The 16,440-nt window shown below is 42.2% G+C and overlaps 1 protein-coding gene across 8 annotated transcripts in view; it reads left to right on the top strand.

The window, feature by feature from the left end:
- The window catches only part of SLC11A2 (solute carrier family 11 member 2), a 52,616-nt gene that overhangs the window by 34,705 nt on the left and 1,471 nt on the right, over positions 1 to 16,440 (top strand). For 7 of the 8 annotated variants that reach the window (XM_045465144.1, XM_045465143.1, XM_045465141.1 and 4 more), the window contains 12 exons: positions 127 to 246; positions 1,640 to 1,746; positions 2,278 to 2,348; positions 2,452 to 2,519; positions 3,832 to 3,987; positions 4,642 to 4,800; positions 5,618 to 5,704; positions 6,659 to 6,778; positions 6,923 to 7,072; positions 8,075 to 8,148; positions 8,768 to 8,921; positions 10,714 to 10,767. In XM_045465144.1, the coding sequence (XP_045321100.1) occupies positions 127 to 246; positions 1,640 to 1,746; positions 2,278 to 2,348; positions 2,452 to 2,519; positions 3,832 to 3,987; positions 4,642 to 4,800; positions 5,618 to 5,704; positions 6,659 to 6,778; positions 6,923 to 7,072; positions 8,075 to 8,148; positions 8,768 to 8,921; positions 10,714 to 10,767 (1,320 nt within the window). Of the gene's footprint in view, positions 1 to 126; positions 247 to 1,639; positions 1,747 to 2,277; positions 2,349 to 2,451; positions 2,520 to 3,831; positions 3,988 to 4,641; positions 4,801 to 5,617; positions 5,705 to 6,658; positions 6,779 to 6,922; positions 7,073 to 8,074; positions 8,149 to 8,767; positions 8,922 to 10,713; positions 10,768 to 11,401; positions 13,150 to 16,440 lie in introns of those variants that run through there. The other variant, XM_045465145.1, reaches the window with a different exon arrangement.

Genomic DNA, 16,440 nt, shown 5'->3' with positions numbered 1-16,440 from the left:
GGTCATTTGATTCTGGATCTGGGCTCTTTCCTGAATGTTGTATTTCTCATTCATGTTGCTAAACAGCCAAACAAAAACACCCCAGTTGTCTAATGAGTGTTATGATGGGATTTTGTTCTTTTCTAGTTGCTCTGGGTTCTTCTGTTGGCCACCATGGTGGGGCTCCTACTCCAGCGCCTTGCAGCTAGACTGGGAGTGGTCACGGGGTTGCATCTTGCTGAAGTGTGTCACCGTCAGTATCCCAGGGTGAGCAATGTAGTGTGCTGTTTGTTACTCATCTCATAGGAACCTGTGTGTCTGGTGATACGTGCTGGCCTGAGGGCTTGGCGGTATCAGGGGCCCTGAGGATGAGTCCCAAGGAATATTATTTAGTTCCTCTTGCTGCCAACCCATATTTCTCTACTCCTTCAGAATTTAACTTGAGATTCGCTTTTTGCCAGAAAGCTTCCTTCGAAAAACTCAGTTTGCATAAATACCTGCCATTCGTTCTGCCTTCTGGCATCTTGCAGTGCCCAGCCCATGGAGGGGTGGGAGTGCTCTAAGCACTTTGAGTCATACATCTTTATTACTATCATACATATTTTCTTTTTTGATTGACTTTGTCATCAACTTGAAAAATAAGGTTTTTCATTTTACTTTACTATATGTGGCAGGATCTTTGGATTTGTTAATAATTATTTTTCAATTTACCATGACCCTGGAGGTTATACTGTCTTCTGCAGCTTTTTTCTGGACATTTTGGCCCTTTCTCACTGCTATCTAAGGCAGGAATGGACTCTGTGTCTGGAAGATAGTTTTAACCTAGGTTCATCTTTAGATAAGATACTGATCTGCCTCTGGTTTGTCCTAAATGTTTAATCTCTTTTCATGGCTGTGAGAAACTATCTGTATCTGCTTTATTTCCCCATATATGCTTCTCAAAAAAGCCATGGTAATTTATAATTTCTTGTAGCTTCTTTTTCTTCATGTATCTTAACAGTTGTTTTTTGTGACAATTTTTTTGTATAGTCAATACCTGAAGATGTTTGTTTGTTTTTTTTTTCTTGACCTCTGCTAGCCAGTATTAACTAAATTTGTCTTTTAGCTGGATTATTTGACCAGATTAGTTTCCTCTTGTATGGCCACTCAATTCCAATCAGTTCACCCTAAGTCCCTTTACATGTCTGTCCTTTTTCACTTGCTTGTGTATTATTATTACATTAAGGATGACCCCAGCCTTTTCATTTTTGTTTTGTCTCTTTAGCCACGGTCAAGATATTTTCTCTTGTGGTCATTTTCTGTTCTCTCCTCAACAATATTTTGACCATATGAGCATCCTCATCTTCCCCTAAAACTTTTAAGTTTGTTTTTAGGCGGGAAATTAAGTGGAAATTAATGATGGAAATTCTGTTCCTCTCTTGAGTGGAAGGGAAAGAAAAAATTAGGATCAGCCCTTGCCCTGACCTCGGTTCATAGGTTCTACCACGTAGAAACACCCTTGCTTTCTCCAGCGGGGGGCCACAGTGCAGTAGTCCATTCCTAGACTGGAAGCTTATAAAGGACTGTGGATGGGTCAGTGCCAGATGTGAATTCCAAACTCTAAGGAAAGTTCTTAGAAATGATTAATTAGAACCATGTCTTTCTGCTGTTTGGTATTTAGGTCCCACGAATTATCCTATGGCTGATGGTGGAGTTGGCTATCATTGGCTCAGATATGCAAGAAGTTATTGGCTCAGCCATTGCCATCAATCTCCTGTCTGTAGGAAGGTGAGGGGGTTTTCCTCCAGAGAGTAATATTTTGCTAAATTTCAAAACAAATGTAAAAACCACCCAACTCATTTTCAGTTTTCAAGATTCAACTTGAGTATTATTTTTTCTGTGGAGCCTTTCTGGAGCCACCTTCTCTCCCAGCAGCCTGTAGGCTCTATATGTCCCATGTTCTCATGTTGGGTTATACATCCCAGTATTGTATAGTATGTGACATTGTGTGTTACAATTATTTATCTGTATATCAGCTTATCCCACTAGACAGTGAGCTCCTAGAGGGGTAAGACCTATACTTTTCAGCTGTGTATCCGAAATGTCTGACTTAGTAGACCATCAGTGTTGGAATGAATGTAATTAATTCAGTTGGTGCTGTGATCCTAAACTACCCAAGGCCTGACCTCCCACCACTGTCGCCTCTCCCCCAAGTCCTTGCTTCTCTAAGTATTGTATATCTGGAGACCTGTTGGAGAGAAAGTGTTTCTCAATGTTTTCTTTCTTTCTTTTAATCTCCATTTCTTACCTCTGACCTAGGGTTCCTCTGTGGGGTGGAGTTCTCATCACCATTGCAGATACCTTTGTATTTCTCTTTTTGGACAAGTACGGTAAGGAGAGTGGGAATGGAGGGGTCAAAGAATCTACTTTCCATCATGTAGCTGATGGAGAAGTCTGCCTTCTGTGAGCTCACTGCTGCATTTTCCCTTTTAGGCTTACGGAAGCTAGAAGCATTTTTTGGCTTTCTCATCACTATTATGGCCCTCACATTTGGATATGAGGCAAGTATTATAGGCTGTTCGTTAGCTTTTACAACAAAGGAAAGATTTTTTTGCCTTTTATTTACAATCATATAATGCTATGATGGTTTAGTTGTATCCCATGCATTAACAAAAAGCCAATTCAGTTTAGGCCAGTTTTGAAGGAATAGGATCTGTAGCAAAGGCTAGTCTCCAGAAAGGCCTGCTGGTGCTCCTAGTTCAAAAGTGACTAGATTTTTTAGGACTTCCCAGACTAGACTCTCTGGTTCCAAGTTGGCCATCCCAACAATAGAGCATCCTGGGAGAGGGCTAGGGAGGAAGCAGGGTTATTCCTGACTGTGAACTTGGAGGGGTTTTACTTATATTGGCTTATACCAACCGCAGCTTGAACTTTCTCTGTATTGCAACAGTTATTGAACTCTAAGGGTTATAGCCGACGTTTCCTGCTTTGTGCCCCAACCCAGCTGCTCCTAGGAATCAGTACCGTTTTATGCAGTAATAGTACCTTTCTGTGTCCAATTGTTTTTTTAAATATTTATTTATTTTGAGAGAGAGAGAGAAAGCGTGCGTGTACACGTGAGCAGGGGAGGGGCAGAAAGAGAGGGAGAGAGAGAATCCCAAGCAGGCTCCACCCACCCTGTCAGCCCAGAGCCCCACTTGGGGCTCGATCTCTTGAACCTTAAGATCATGGCCTAAGCCGAAATCAAGAGTTGGATGCTTACCCAACTGAGCCACCTGGGCGCCCCTATGTTCAGTTGTTATAAACTGATTTTTGCTTAATGGCCTCACTAAACTTGGAAAAGTATATCTAATCTGTGAATAGATTATGCAGTAGGTTAGTCTAAGGCTTCCAAGAGAAATGCGGAACCAGGAAAAAGTATGTATGGGAAGTATTTATGAATGAGTTTCCGCATACGTTAGTGGCGAACATAAGTGATTTTTAGATAAACATAGGTGAATAGAGGCATAAGTGAGTAATCAAGAATTGACTGTATTCTTGGGTCTGTCTCACAGGAGTGACTGTGAAGCTGCTCTCAGTGAGGCCCTTAGCAGCTGCTGACTGTTTCTTTAGAATATTAATTACATTCTCCACACATCTACTTTGTATATTTAGAATGTGATGTAAAATGTCTGGGTACCCCAGTCCTGAATTCTCAGACCTCTGGCAGCAAGCCCCTCTTATGCTTCTTGGTTTCCTAATGGTTCTGTGTTCCTCATTATTCCAGGTAGTTGTTGAAGAAAGTATTGTAAGGAACAATGGATGCTGAGTGTTTCCTAGTACTGTGTTACTCCCCCGGTCTCATATCCTAATAGTTGTTATGTTGGCATATAGTATGTTACAGTGAAACCCAGCCAGAGCCAGGTACTCAAGGGCATGTTCCTGCCATCCTGTCCAGGCTGTCACACCCCACAGATCGAGCAGGCTGTGGGCATCGTGGGAGCTGTCATCATGCCACACAATATGTACCTGCATTCTGCCTTAGTCAAGGTGAGCATGGCCCTTATCTCCGTGCCCCCCAGGTAGTTGATGGTTCCTTCAGTTGCAAGGGACACACGCATAGTTTAAAACTGTTAGAGCCCTAAAGGAGAGAAGTATTTTTCCACAGTTGGGTGTTTATAAACTCCACACACTCAGACTGTTTTTATCACAAAGGTGACCAGAAATAAGCGACCACACGGAAAAACTGGGACTAAAGTTCTACATAAAAGGTCCAAAAGTACACCAAGTCTCTTGTGTTTGAATCTCAAAAGTCTGAGTGACCGTGAGGAGATCAGAAGTAAAGTACCCAACAAAGCTTTTCTCAGTCAGTCTTCTACAGTAGTTCGCTGGGAGATTTCAGAGACCTTTATAATTAAGGTTATTAGGACTGAAAATCAGGTTGTTTTTGTATGTCGGTGGTTCTTCTGGCCACAATAACTGAGAGCTCATTGTCATCATTTCCTGTTTGGGGCATGCCCAACGTTGTCAAAGTGCCACGAAGTTCTTACTCACTTCATGAACTAGGATGTTAAAGTGCGTTTTCTCACATTTCATATGGTCAGTTGTTTTGCCCTCTGCATCTTTCCCCTGACTCCAAACTCATGCAATATTACGAGGAGACTTGTTCTAACTAATTAACGACTACTGCTGTCCTCTCTCTAGTCCAGACAGGTAAACCGAGCCAATAAGCAGGAGGTACGAGAAGCTAATAAGTACTTTTTCATTGAATCCTGCATTGCTCTCTTTGTTTCCTTCATCATCAACGTCTTTGTCGTCTCCGTCTTTGCCGAAGCATTTTTTGAAAAAACCAACGACCAGGTGGTGAGTAAGCCAGGGTCGTGAATGGTAGTGAATGTGAGGATAAGTGAAGGAGTGGGGTAGGCAGAATGACAGTGACTTGAAGCTCAGGGGAAACAGATCTCCAACCTCAGGGCTGCCCCCTAATCACTGCACTAGTTAGGGTTTGGAGTCTGGGGGCAGACTAAGCCTAGACCCATTTTTCCCGTCTTTTGGCACAGAAGAGAGCTTGCCTCAGATTAAAGATTGCCTCATGTTGCTGTTAGTGGCTTCGTGTCTGTTTGGCTCTTTGTCATCCCCTTTTGTTTCCTGTTTATCAACTGCCAGCCTGCTTGCCAGTCCTGCCATTTGGTGATGAGGACAAGTGGGGAGGAGTCAACAAACAGAAAACAGAAACCGCCTAAGATACACTCTTTGGCTTTTTTTTTTTCCTCACTCTTTTGCATTTTGAATTCTCTGTCGTCTTGATTCCTGATTGCCTGTCTATAGGAACTCAGACTTCTGGCTCTGCTTTGACTCAGGAGTCCTCTCCTGTTTCTTAGGGGCCCTCTCCTCCTGTCATCGCTTAAAGTGAGCCAGCATTCACGTATTACCATTCACACTCTTCACTCGGTAAATATTTTTGATGGCAGGGGGGTGTAGAAAGATTATGGAAGAAGACCACACGTGACATTGGTGCCAGTCTCTGCTCCCTTTACAACCTGTATCCGGTGTCTTACCTCCACCCTAGGTCTCATAGATGACTTGAGTATGACGTGTAGTTTGTGATTTGCTGGAGAGTTCTTCTGATCTGGTCCTTGCCTCAAAAATAAAAGTTGCTCCTAAACTGCTTGCATTCCAGGTTGCAGTCTGTAGAAATGCGAGCAGTCCCCACACTAGCCTCTTTCCTGACGATAACTCGACACTGGCTGTGGACATCTACAAAGGGGTAAACCTATTCAGATCTGTGATCATTGCTCCTGAATCAATATTCTTGGAATAGTATCTGGTCTTTTCTGTGGGTTCACTTCAGAACTGAATATATCTTCTCTGGAGTGCCATTTATTTCAGAGGTCTAGATGCCAGACAAGCATTTTTGGATTACATGGGAGGGAATAGAGGATAAGCTGAAAGATAAAGATGAACAGTATCAGCCATTCCCAGAGTTATGCTGGTAGTTTATTGTTTTATAGGATTTTTTAAAGTTTCTTTTTAAAGTTTTTTATTTAGAGAGAGAGAGTGTGTGCGAGTGAGCAGGGGAGGGGCAGAGAGAGGGAGGTGGGGACAGAGGCTCTGCACTGATAGTGGCAAGCCTGACACGGGGCTCAAACTCACAAACCGCGAGATCAGGAAGCTAAAGTTGGATGCCCAACCGACTGAACCACCCAGGCACCCCTTTTTATAGGATATTTATTGGGGGAGACTGAAGAAAGTGTTTCTGATAAAGTATTCATTATTGGGACCTCTCAGTCCCTTTTATGTTGGTTACATTACGAACCTCCAAGAGTAGAACACATAGCTTATGTAGCACTTCCCAAATTTATTTGACCTTTTTCTTCACTCCTGTTGCTATCTTCCAGAATAGTGTGTTAAGTAATATAATTTGAGAAATGTGGTATAGACTTTTTTTTTTTCACATATTTACAATCTATGTTGAAGACGAAGCCTTTAAGAACTTGGAGAAGAGGTAGAGGAATGAAGGAATATCCAGGAAAATTTAGGTTGAGGGCCTCTGAAGTGAGGACAGGTCCTGAGTCTAGCTTCTGGGGTAGTTCCCAGCACAGCACTTGGTGTAGATTGGTACATAGGAAGGAAGAGGGAGAAATGCTGCAGAGGAATTCTGTTTTGGGTGTTGTCCAGGCAGGTCATTGACACAAACATCTTTCTTCCCTGCTTCTCCCAGGGTGTTGTACTGGGATGTTACTTTGGGCCTGCTGCACTCTACATCTGGGCAGTGGGGATCCTGGCTGCAGGGCAGAGCTCTACCATGACAGGAACCTATTCTGGCCAGTTCGTCATGGAGGTATGTGCTGTTGTGACTGGTATACATAAGAGGAAGAAAACATTGTCCTTTTGTTACTTCTTCTTACTCCCATGTTTCTAAGGGCTTCCCAGACCTCTCTCTGTTTCCTATTCTAGACATTCATCCTGCTGTGTTTTCTTCCAGGGATTCCTGAACCTAAAGTGGTCACGCTTTGCCCGAGTGATTCTGACCCGCTCTATTGCCATCATCCCCACTCTGCTTGTTGCCATCTTCCAGGATGTAGAGCATCTAACAGGGATGAATGACTTCCTGAATGTTTTGCAGAGCTTACAGGTAAGGAAGGAGCTGAGGAAACTCCCATTCCATTTAATCAGGCAGCATTATATATTGCTGTCCCTAGGTACTGAGTGTATAGGGCTGGGTGCTGGGGAAAATTGAGAGGAAGAAAGAGGCAGAGTCTTGGTCTGCAGTAAATGTATGGAATCCTTGGTATCTAAAAACCTTTTAGGGATGCCTGGGTGGTTCATTTGGTTAAGCATCCAACTCTTGACTTCAACTCAGGTCATGATATCACTGTTCATGGATTTGAGCCCCTAGTCAAGCTCTGTGCTGATAGCGCAGAGCCTGATTGGGATTTTCTGTCTCCCTCTCCCTCTGCGCCTCCCCCACTTGCTCTCAAAAATAAACAAACAAACAAAAATAAATAAATGCATAAATGAAAGCTTTTAGGGTGCTACAGTCAGTGAAGCATCAGACTCTTGACCTCAGCTCAGGTCACGATCTCACGGTTCATGAGGTTGAGCCCTGCATCCGGCTCTGCACTGACAGTACAGATCTTGCTTGAGATTCTGTCTCTTCTTCTCTCTGCCCCTCCCCCGTTTATTCTCTCTCTCTCTCTCTCTCTCTCTCTCTCTGTCTTTCTCTCTCAAATGAATTTTAAAACATTTTTCTAAATAAAATCTTTTGGACATGGTTTGGTTTTAAAAGCTTGTTGAATGGGAATTATCTGCTATAATTACGCACAGAGTATAAAATTATTGTTTCTTAATCCAAGCAAACATTAAATAATAAATAACATAGGACATCGTTAGGTCCTATGGAGGTTAAGAAGACAAGGAAGATAACAAATGTTTTTAAGGACTCAAAGGATGATGATTGATGCTAAGTTAATGATGCCTCTATAGATTTCAACGTAATGCATGAGCATGTTGGGATGACAGGAATAATTTCTCATGGGGCAGATGAAGCAGGGTGTGTGTTTCCCTTTTGCTAACAGTGCTGGGTAATATGAGTATCTCCAGTAGTCCTGTCTGATCTTTGTTCTTTCTTTTCCAGCTTCCCTTTGCTCTCATACCCATCCTCACGTTTACGAGCTTGCGGCCAGTAATGAGTGACTTTGCCAATGGAATGTGAGTGTACTTCTCTCAGTTCCCCCAAAATACGTGGGGAAATGGTATCTGCATCCAACAGGCCAGTCAGAAAATGAGTCATATAGGGAACCACATGCTTTGAGAGGTGATTCCTAGAGGTGCCCCTCAATCTTTGGCTTAGAAAATGGAGACTCTGAATGTAGTAAAAGAAGGCAAGCAATTTTTCATTTTTGGGGAGAGAAAGGTCAGCTCTTAGGGTTTTATTCTTCAGCTGCAGCCACTGAAGCTGCCTTAATTTCATGTTAAATGATCTTAATGAGAAAGGCATAAACTAATACCTTTTATATGCATCTTTAAAGAGTGTGGGGCATTTGAAATTGTCTGTTGCATCTCTAGGAACTCCGGGCTTGTTGCATTTTTAGGGCTTGTTGCATTTTTAGGGACTTAAATATCAGGGATTATTTGATAGTATTTCCCCCACCTCTTTCTCCCTACTGGTGTCTATTTGGCTCATTTAATTGGGACATAATAAGACAATTTTCAGTTCATTTTGAAATGCCTCTTAACTCCTGTCCTGTCTGCCCCACAAGACCGAGTGTCCTTTTCTGCTTACAGATAGGTTGGACTATTCCACCAATGATTGCTGATTCTTTTACAGAGGCTGGAGGATTGCAGGCGGGATCTTGGTCCTTATCGTCTGTTCCATCAACATGTACTTTGTCATGGTTTATGTCCAGGAACTAGGGCATGTGGCATTGTATGTGGTAGCTGCTGTGGTCAGTGTGGCTTATCTGAGCTTTGTGTTATACTTGGTAAGTCCATTCAGGAGGGAGTAGGGGTATATGTATCAGAGTTGGTAGAGACGAGGCTTACTGATACCAAAATGAAAGGACTCAAAAGAGCACATAGCCTTCTTATCTCCAGGTTACTGGAACAGTTTACATGAAATTGTTAATAACGTCAGCTGTGGTTAAACAGTATTTTGAACCATAAAATTTAGACTCCTAAGAGCTGTCCTGTCACTTCTGCTGGTTTCCATTCTTAGTAATTCCTAATAAGAGAGTGTACTGTGTTTGAGGAATTAAAAAGAAGAGCAGTATAGAAAGTAGAGGGCAGTACGAGATGGGGTTGGTGAGATGTCAGAGCTTTGGGGCGGGATACGTGAGTTCACGGCCCTGCTCAGCTCTGCCATTAATAACTGTCTTGTAAAGAAATAACAGTGATACTCGCTCATTGAATTACTCTAGAGTGATTTAAAAATGATGGTTATGAAATCGTAACTACATAGAAAATGAATATGGGGTAATGTGTTCCGAGATAATCAAGTTCCTTCTCAAAAGTCTAGGGTAGATTATGTGAACATGATGATAGGTATGTTCGGATGGTACCATCATGGGGGTGCCTGGGTCGCTCAGTCTGTTAAGTGTCCAATTTCGGCTCAGGTCATGATCTCATGATTCATGAGGTCACCCTGAGTCGGGCTGTTTACTGTCAGCATAGAGCCTGGAGCCTGCTTCAGATTCTGTGTCCCTCTCTCTCTCTGCTCATCCCCTACTTGCATCCCCCCCCCAAAATAAATAAACATTAAAAAAAAGATGGTACCATCATAGATACATTCTTTTCTCTATTTCCCAAATGTTCTGTCACATTACTTATAGTAATGGAAATAGTTCTAGCAACAAAAACAACAAATCCACCTCCCTGTTCCATACAGGTTTCTCTGAAAAATTCATGTTTGGAGGAATTTAGGGGCAGCAGAATTTATACTATATCTGCTGCAGAGAATGGTTAAGGACAGAGGCTGGAAACCCGATCTTTTGAACATTTAACTAATGCCCATGCCAGTGTTTGCCACAGGTTAGGTACTAGATTGAGAAAATCGCTTTAGTGACTATTGAAAATTATGTCCTGGACTGATACAGCTTTTCTTTTTTTTCTCCCCAGTAAACCTGGGGCACGCTAGGATTATGCTGAGCCTATATTCTAGGGATTTACTCTAAGGAAATCCAAGTAATTGAACGTGTCTTTGACAGGAAATATTTTAAAAATGCACCGTAGAAGTTAAAGGAATCTTTCCTTCCTGCAAATTGTGTATGGAGGGTCCGAGTTGTCCTCAGTCACCCTGAGACTGTCGAGATTGTTGAAGACCCATTTTAAGGCTGAGGGCTGATTCCAGGGTGGGTTACTGCTATGAAGCCCCCAAAACATGGACATCGTAGAGCAGTTCAGGATACTATTCCATTTGTATTAGTCTGTCCGTCATTCCCTCCGCCTCCACCTTCATCATGAGGAATGGGTCTTCAGGGAACTCCCAGTCGGATGAAAGAAACAAACGACAAACGAAAAGCGGTAGGAGCAGGGAGCTCAGTATTGAAAATAGTATGCAAAAAAACGTTGCCGAGGAAGGCAAACTCCAGGATGTTTTGAAGGGGGTGTGGGGTTGGGAGAATGACTTTGTGCAACCTTGGTGGTAGGAGATGAGCAAAGCTGGATATGCAAGGAAGAGAGAAGGTTTGTGTCTGAGCAGTGAGGCGTGAGCAGTCATGGTGGGTAAGAGGGCTCTTCAGAGAGGCTGGTGAATGATGGCCATACTTTATCTTTCAGGGTTGGCAATGTTTGATTGCACTGGGCATGTCCTTCCTGGACTGTGGGCACACGGTAAGCATCTCTAAAGTCCTGCTGACCGAAGAAGCCACCGGTGGCTATACTAAGTAAACACTGGATCAGTCTGTCTGTCCTCCACAGGTAGCCATCAGAGCCAGTGTGTTTCTATGGTTTACTGTGTGAACATAGACAAAAGTATGTGCTGTTGCACAGACTTCATTTAAGACTCAACTGTTTGTTGGGAAAGACTTTGTTTCAATATATGTTTGAAAGATGGAATTTTTTTTCTTCCTGACCTCCTAACCTGGGAACTGGATTAGATAGGATCTGTGAAAAGCTGACATTTGCTGCTATCATTCCAACACTAAAATTTTAAGTAGCTGCCTAAGGGCCAGCTTGTTTTATCCTTTTGAGAGAGAATCCTGTAGGCATGATTCTTAACTAGGCTGTGTGTTTTAAAAAAAAAAAAAAAATTGGAAAATGTAATAAATTTTTCATAATACAAATTATAGAATGGGTATGCAGGTTTTGTTTATCAAAAGATTCTGGATTTTAAGAGGCTGAGAAATACTTTTCTTATCCATACCCTTTCAGTTACTTTAATTATTAAAAAAAACCCAAAAAACTCACCTAAGGTGGTGTCATCCATATTAAATATAAAATTGTGAAACATCTCTACCTCTTTCAGGTTCAGGGTTCTTTTAACTTCTTTCCACTTTAAATTTTTGGTGGAAGTTAAGAGGGATGAGAAAGCATAAATTTAGAAGGTGATAAATGAACAAATAGCAAAGCTGACATGCAGGTGGTGGTTATTAATCACCTTGGAACATCACTGAGCAGATTTTCCTCAGAGATGGAAAGCTTATCAGGAATTTCTTGGGAGTCCTGATTTTCTTAAGTTTCATCTTAGTACCGAGCTTTCCCGTTGATACTTCCTCTTTGAGTGCATACAGTTGTAAAACCTTCACCTTCCTCATCCAGGAAGTTGGTTATAGAAAAAGATGGTAGCATGTATGAACTGACGTTCTCATGAGATTTTGGAATGAGGAGAAAAGACTGAAAGGAAAAGAAGAGCCATCTGTTTTATTCCTAAAAGCCATCTCCTACCAGAACTGTCATGTTTTTCCGAAGCATGCCCAAGACCACTTGCAAGGCAATCTCAGGAGCTGTGGACCTAACTGTTGCAAAGCTCTTTCTCTCTCCCTCAGCAAGTCAGTAGGTATCACTGTGGTTGCAGAGTTCTCTCAGCAAGGTTGCGCTGGGCTACCTCTCTTCAGCCATTCCCTCAGAGGGAAAAATTTTGAGACCAGATGGTGGAGCTTTGGAGTCAGAGGAAATGGGTCCCTTCGGCCTGAAGCTGCTGCTCTTCAGCCACTTCTGATACTTTTACATGTGGAGCCTGAGATTGTGTGATTATATCAAATCACATTTGTCTGGTGGAGATAAATAATCAAGTCTTTTATAGCCGTTGACTTGGTGAGAACAGTAACGGGAATGGCATTGAAGGACTTCTCGTTTTTTGGAGCTTTCCTTCTGGAGTCCTGGTTAATTGATATTATGTATTCATCTCAGCCCCTGAAAGCATTATTGCTCATATTTTGCACACAGTCAAAAGCACAGACTGGATGGATTGTTTTTCATAAGGCATTAAGGATAAACTGCTGTTTCACTGACTATACCGTCTCTTACTCCCTCAAGTAATATCTGACAGGATCATGAAAGACAAATTTCCCCAACTGTTCCTCCTCACATCTTCCCCTCTCCCTATCGTCATGCCTGGTCATAAGGGCACTCTGTGAAGATGTTGGAGACTGACATCTTTATCTCTCATCTGGCTGTGCTAGGTGAAGGCAAAATTGACAAGAAAAATTCTTTGTAAAGACAGTACAGTGACACTTCCCTTTGCCCTGAGTCTGGTGGACCCAGTCAGTCTCAGATTCACAAAATGTATTTAGAAGTTCAAGTAAAGCTGCTTATTTTCTTTTTTAAAGTTTTATTTATGACTTAGGATGGTGGAAAATTTCTTCCCACTTAAGTGGCATTTTATAATACTACGTGTGGAGTGTTTTACAGTGTTAAAAGCACTCCCAAACCATATTCCATTTGATCCTCTTCGAGAGTGTCCTTTAGCCAGTACTCTGGGTGCAATAAACAATGCTTATGAAGTCTTCCGGTGCCAGCATGTGCAGTGTGTGTGTGTGTGGAATGTTAAGGATATACAATTGTACCTTATGTAAATCCGTCCTTGTTCTCCAGAAATGTGACATGAAATAATTGTGCTGGTACAGCATCTTGGGAATTCATAGGGATGGGGACGAGCTGTAGTTTGGCTCCTGTGAGGTCCTGCTAGTCGTATTCCAAGTGGTGACAACTGAGCTGTTAGCGACCACTTAACAATATGTAAACTTGCTTTGTAATTAAAAATTTTTTCTTTTTTCCTGTTTGGTTTCCTGGGTATTTTTTTTCACCTTGAAAATATTTAACTTCTGAAATACTGAAACATCAGCCGCCACCTGGATTGACATATTAAGCCCACAGTGTTAGTGATTTTCTCTTGTGAAGGGATAGAGGTATAAATAGCTTTAGTCCCCAGAAGACTTGATGAACTGCAGACAGCAAACACGAATATCAATCTACCCACTTAGTCACATACTGTTTGTCTTGCTGTTGCTAAAGGTCACATCATTGCCTTATTTAAACTCGAAAAAAAATTGTTATTCAGCCTTTCTTTGCTCTAAGCTGAACATTTTTCTGTCCATAGTCTTGTTTCACCGTTGGAATAGGCTTTTATATTCCATGTATGCTGCCCATAAAAAGTATAAGTGTTTGAAAAGAGAAACCAAAATTGTTTAGCTTAAAAATTGAAAGCATTTTGGTGGAACGGATATAAACGGAAACATTGGCGCCATTTAATGAAAACAAAGTCGAAGCTCAGGCCTAATAAACTACCAGCCCTGTCACCATACAAATGACAGGAAAATCTAAGTGAACACTTGATTTATTCCAAGATTGTCACTTGAACTTCATTTTCCCTTTCTCTGTCATAAGCTTTTCTGCCTGTCTTATAGGAGCTGAATACTGTAACACCATAGAAGTAATCTGGGAATTCTGTCCTCTATGTTGTCCTTTCTCGTTTAGCTCTCCCTTCTTCTCTTGGGTTTACTTTCCAAACTAGAATAGGATGCAGTAGTTTGAAGATCCTGATTTGAGACATTTCTTTTAGCTCTGCCCTCTGGAATGCTTTCTACTCCTTTATTCGATAGGTAGGGCCAGTGAATCTAAATGTGTCAGCTTCCCTTGGCACCTTAGCTTATGAAGGTTAAAAACGGCTGACACTGACCCCCATGTGCTCGTCCTGGTCTGAGCACTCCTAGGACCTCATTCAGTTGTTACAAGAGGATCGGCCTCTACATCGATGAGGCAACTGGAAGGCCAAAAAGTAAACTTCCTCGAATCACATCACTGGTAAATGAGCAGCTGGCATGTCAACTTGAATAGCTAAACTCCAGAGTCCACGTTGCCATTACCGAACTGTCCTGTGTAATACGTAGTACACTCTTCATGCCAGGTTAAGACGCCAAGCTTTGGTGTCTGGCATTACAGGAACACGTCAGAGGGTCTCGCTTGATACTCTGATTAGTGAGAGATTCGTACTCCAGCCAACTGACAGACTAATTTTGCTTGGCCTGTGTTAAATTTGGAACAACTTTGAATGCTTTTTGGTGCGCACAGAAGGCGGACAGGGCCCTCTCTGATCCTACCCCAGGAGTAGCTAAGAACTATGAAGCTTACTCATTTGCATTACCTCTCTGCCCCTGTGACAGCAGTTAGCCTATTCCTGTGCCGTTCCGCGCCACTTCTCAGTGTCTCCCAACAATATGACAGACTCCTCCAGTGAAGGAACCCTAACAAGTCCTCTAAGAGTCTGGGGATCACAGGACTAATAAGGCAACTCTTGCTTATTACGTAATGAGGAAGCCCACCAGCTCAGCTCTCTTGTGAAAAGGCAGCAATGAGTTTATAGTGTATCTGACAGTTGCTCTTGGTTACTAAAACCTGAAATGGAAGACCCTGAAATGAATAAGGAGGCTTGTCTGAAGAGCTGTTTCTCTGCCTTAAGGCCACTGTTAGTAATTTCCTAGCTCACTATGCCTAGAATTATTTGGGGGTTCATTTGGTGTCCACGGGGTCATCAGAAGCTTGTGAGGTATACAGGGCAATTTGTAATGTGTTAAAAAATTCCATTTGTCGAGGTGCCTGGGCGGCTCAGTCAGTTAAGCATCCGACTCTTGATCTCAGCTCAGGTCATGATCTCACGGTTCGTGGGCTCGAGCCCTGCAACCGGTTCTATACTGAGAATGCAGAACCTGCTTGGGATTCTCTCTCTCTGCCTCTATAAATGAACAAACAAACAAACATTAAAAAATAAACATTAAAAAATCATATTTGTTGAAGACTAACAGCATATCCGCGTACTTGGCATTTTCAAATGTAGCATTATTCCCATTTTACAAATAAGTAGGATAAGGCTCCAAAAAGGATACATGAACTTGCTCAAGGTCACAGGAAGTGGCAGAGTTGGAGCTTGAACTTGAGTCTGGTGCCTTTTCCACTGTGCTATAATAGGAATATTTTCCTCCTGTGGATTTATAGTCTACATTCTGCCTTAACTCACAGGTTGTTGATGCCAAGGGGTGATAACATTCCTAAAGCCCTAAGTAATAACAGTAGGGCTAAAGTGAGATTCAGTGATTATCTCACGATGGTATGCAGAGGAGAGAAAAAGAGTAAACGACAACTTCAAAGATCTCAACACAAACCATAGGGATTCATGTTTTCAGGAAGGTGGTTTGGCAATGTTGTTTTGGGTTTTTTTTTTCATGTTATTTATTTTGGAGAGAGCAGAGGATAGGGGCAGAGGAAGAGAGAGAGAGAGAGAGAGAGAGAGAGAGGGAGAGAGGGAGAGAGAGAGAGAATCTCAAGCAGGTTCCACACTCAGCATGGAGCCCAAAACGGGCTTGATCCCACCTGAGCTGAATCATGGCCTGAGCCCTGAGCCGAAATTAAGAGTCTGACGCTTCTCCAACTGAGCCACCCAGGTGCCCCAGCAATGTGTTTTGATAGCAGTCCAAGTGATTTGATTCAGCCTGACAAACTTTTGCAACTCAGGTCATCTCCCTGTCACTCTTAGCACGTGCTATTTTCTTTTTTTTTAGGGAAAGAATTGGCTCAGGTGCCAGAAGATCATGGGGCCTGGATATTGGGCTTAGGAGTTAGAGTGAGCTCAAGAGTTAGAATTAGTATTTGATTCTAATATTTATTTTAATTATTTAGAGCTTATTTGATTTCTAAAACACAGTACTAGAATACAAAAGTGCTCAGAGTGTTTGTTTGCTCTCGTCCTTATTGCCAGCAAGCACCCCTCTGGAAGCAAATGTGTCACAAGAATAGTCAAAGTGCAGATTTCATGAGGGCACTTGGCATTATCTCAGTTCTTAACTATTTCATTCAGCTCCAAGCTAGTATTTTATGTAAACCGTTTCTGTAAGCCATTTCTCTTCGGAAATAAAAATCAATATAGCAGTACTGAAAAAAGGCCTATACCGATGTGCTGATTATAGGTGCTCGTGTGCCAGTTTCAGTATTTAAATACTCGTAAATCAGGGCTGCCTGGGTGGCTCAGTTGGCTAAGCGCCTGACTTCCATTCAGGTCATAATCAGTTTGTG

The sequence above is a fragment of the Leopardus geoffroyi genome, chromosome B4, assembly GCF_018350155.1.
Source record: "Leopardus geoffroyi isolate Oge1 chromosome B4, O.geoffroyi_Oge1_pat1.0, whole genome shotgun sequence".
In the NCBI taxonomy this organism is placed as follows: domain Eukaryota; kingdom Metazoa; phylum Chordata; class Mammalia; order Carnivora; family Felidae; genus Leopardus; species Leopardus geoffroyi.
The sequence above is the reverse complement of the archived record's forward strand: the minus strand, read 5'-3'. Positions and strand labels throughout refer to the sequence as shown.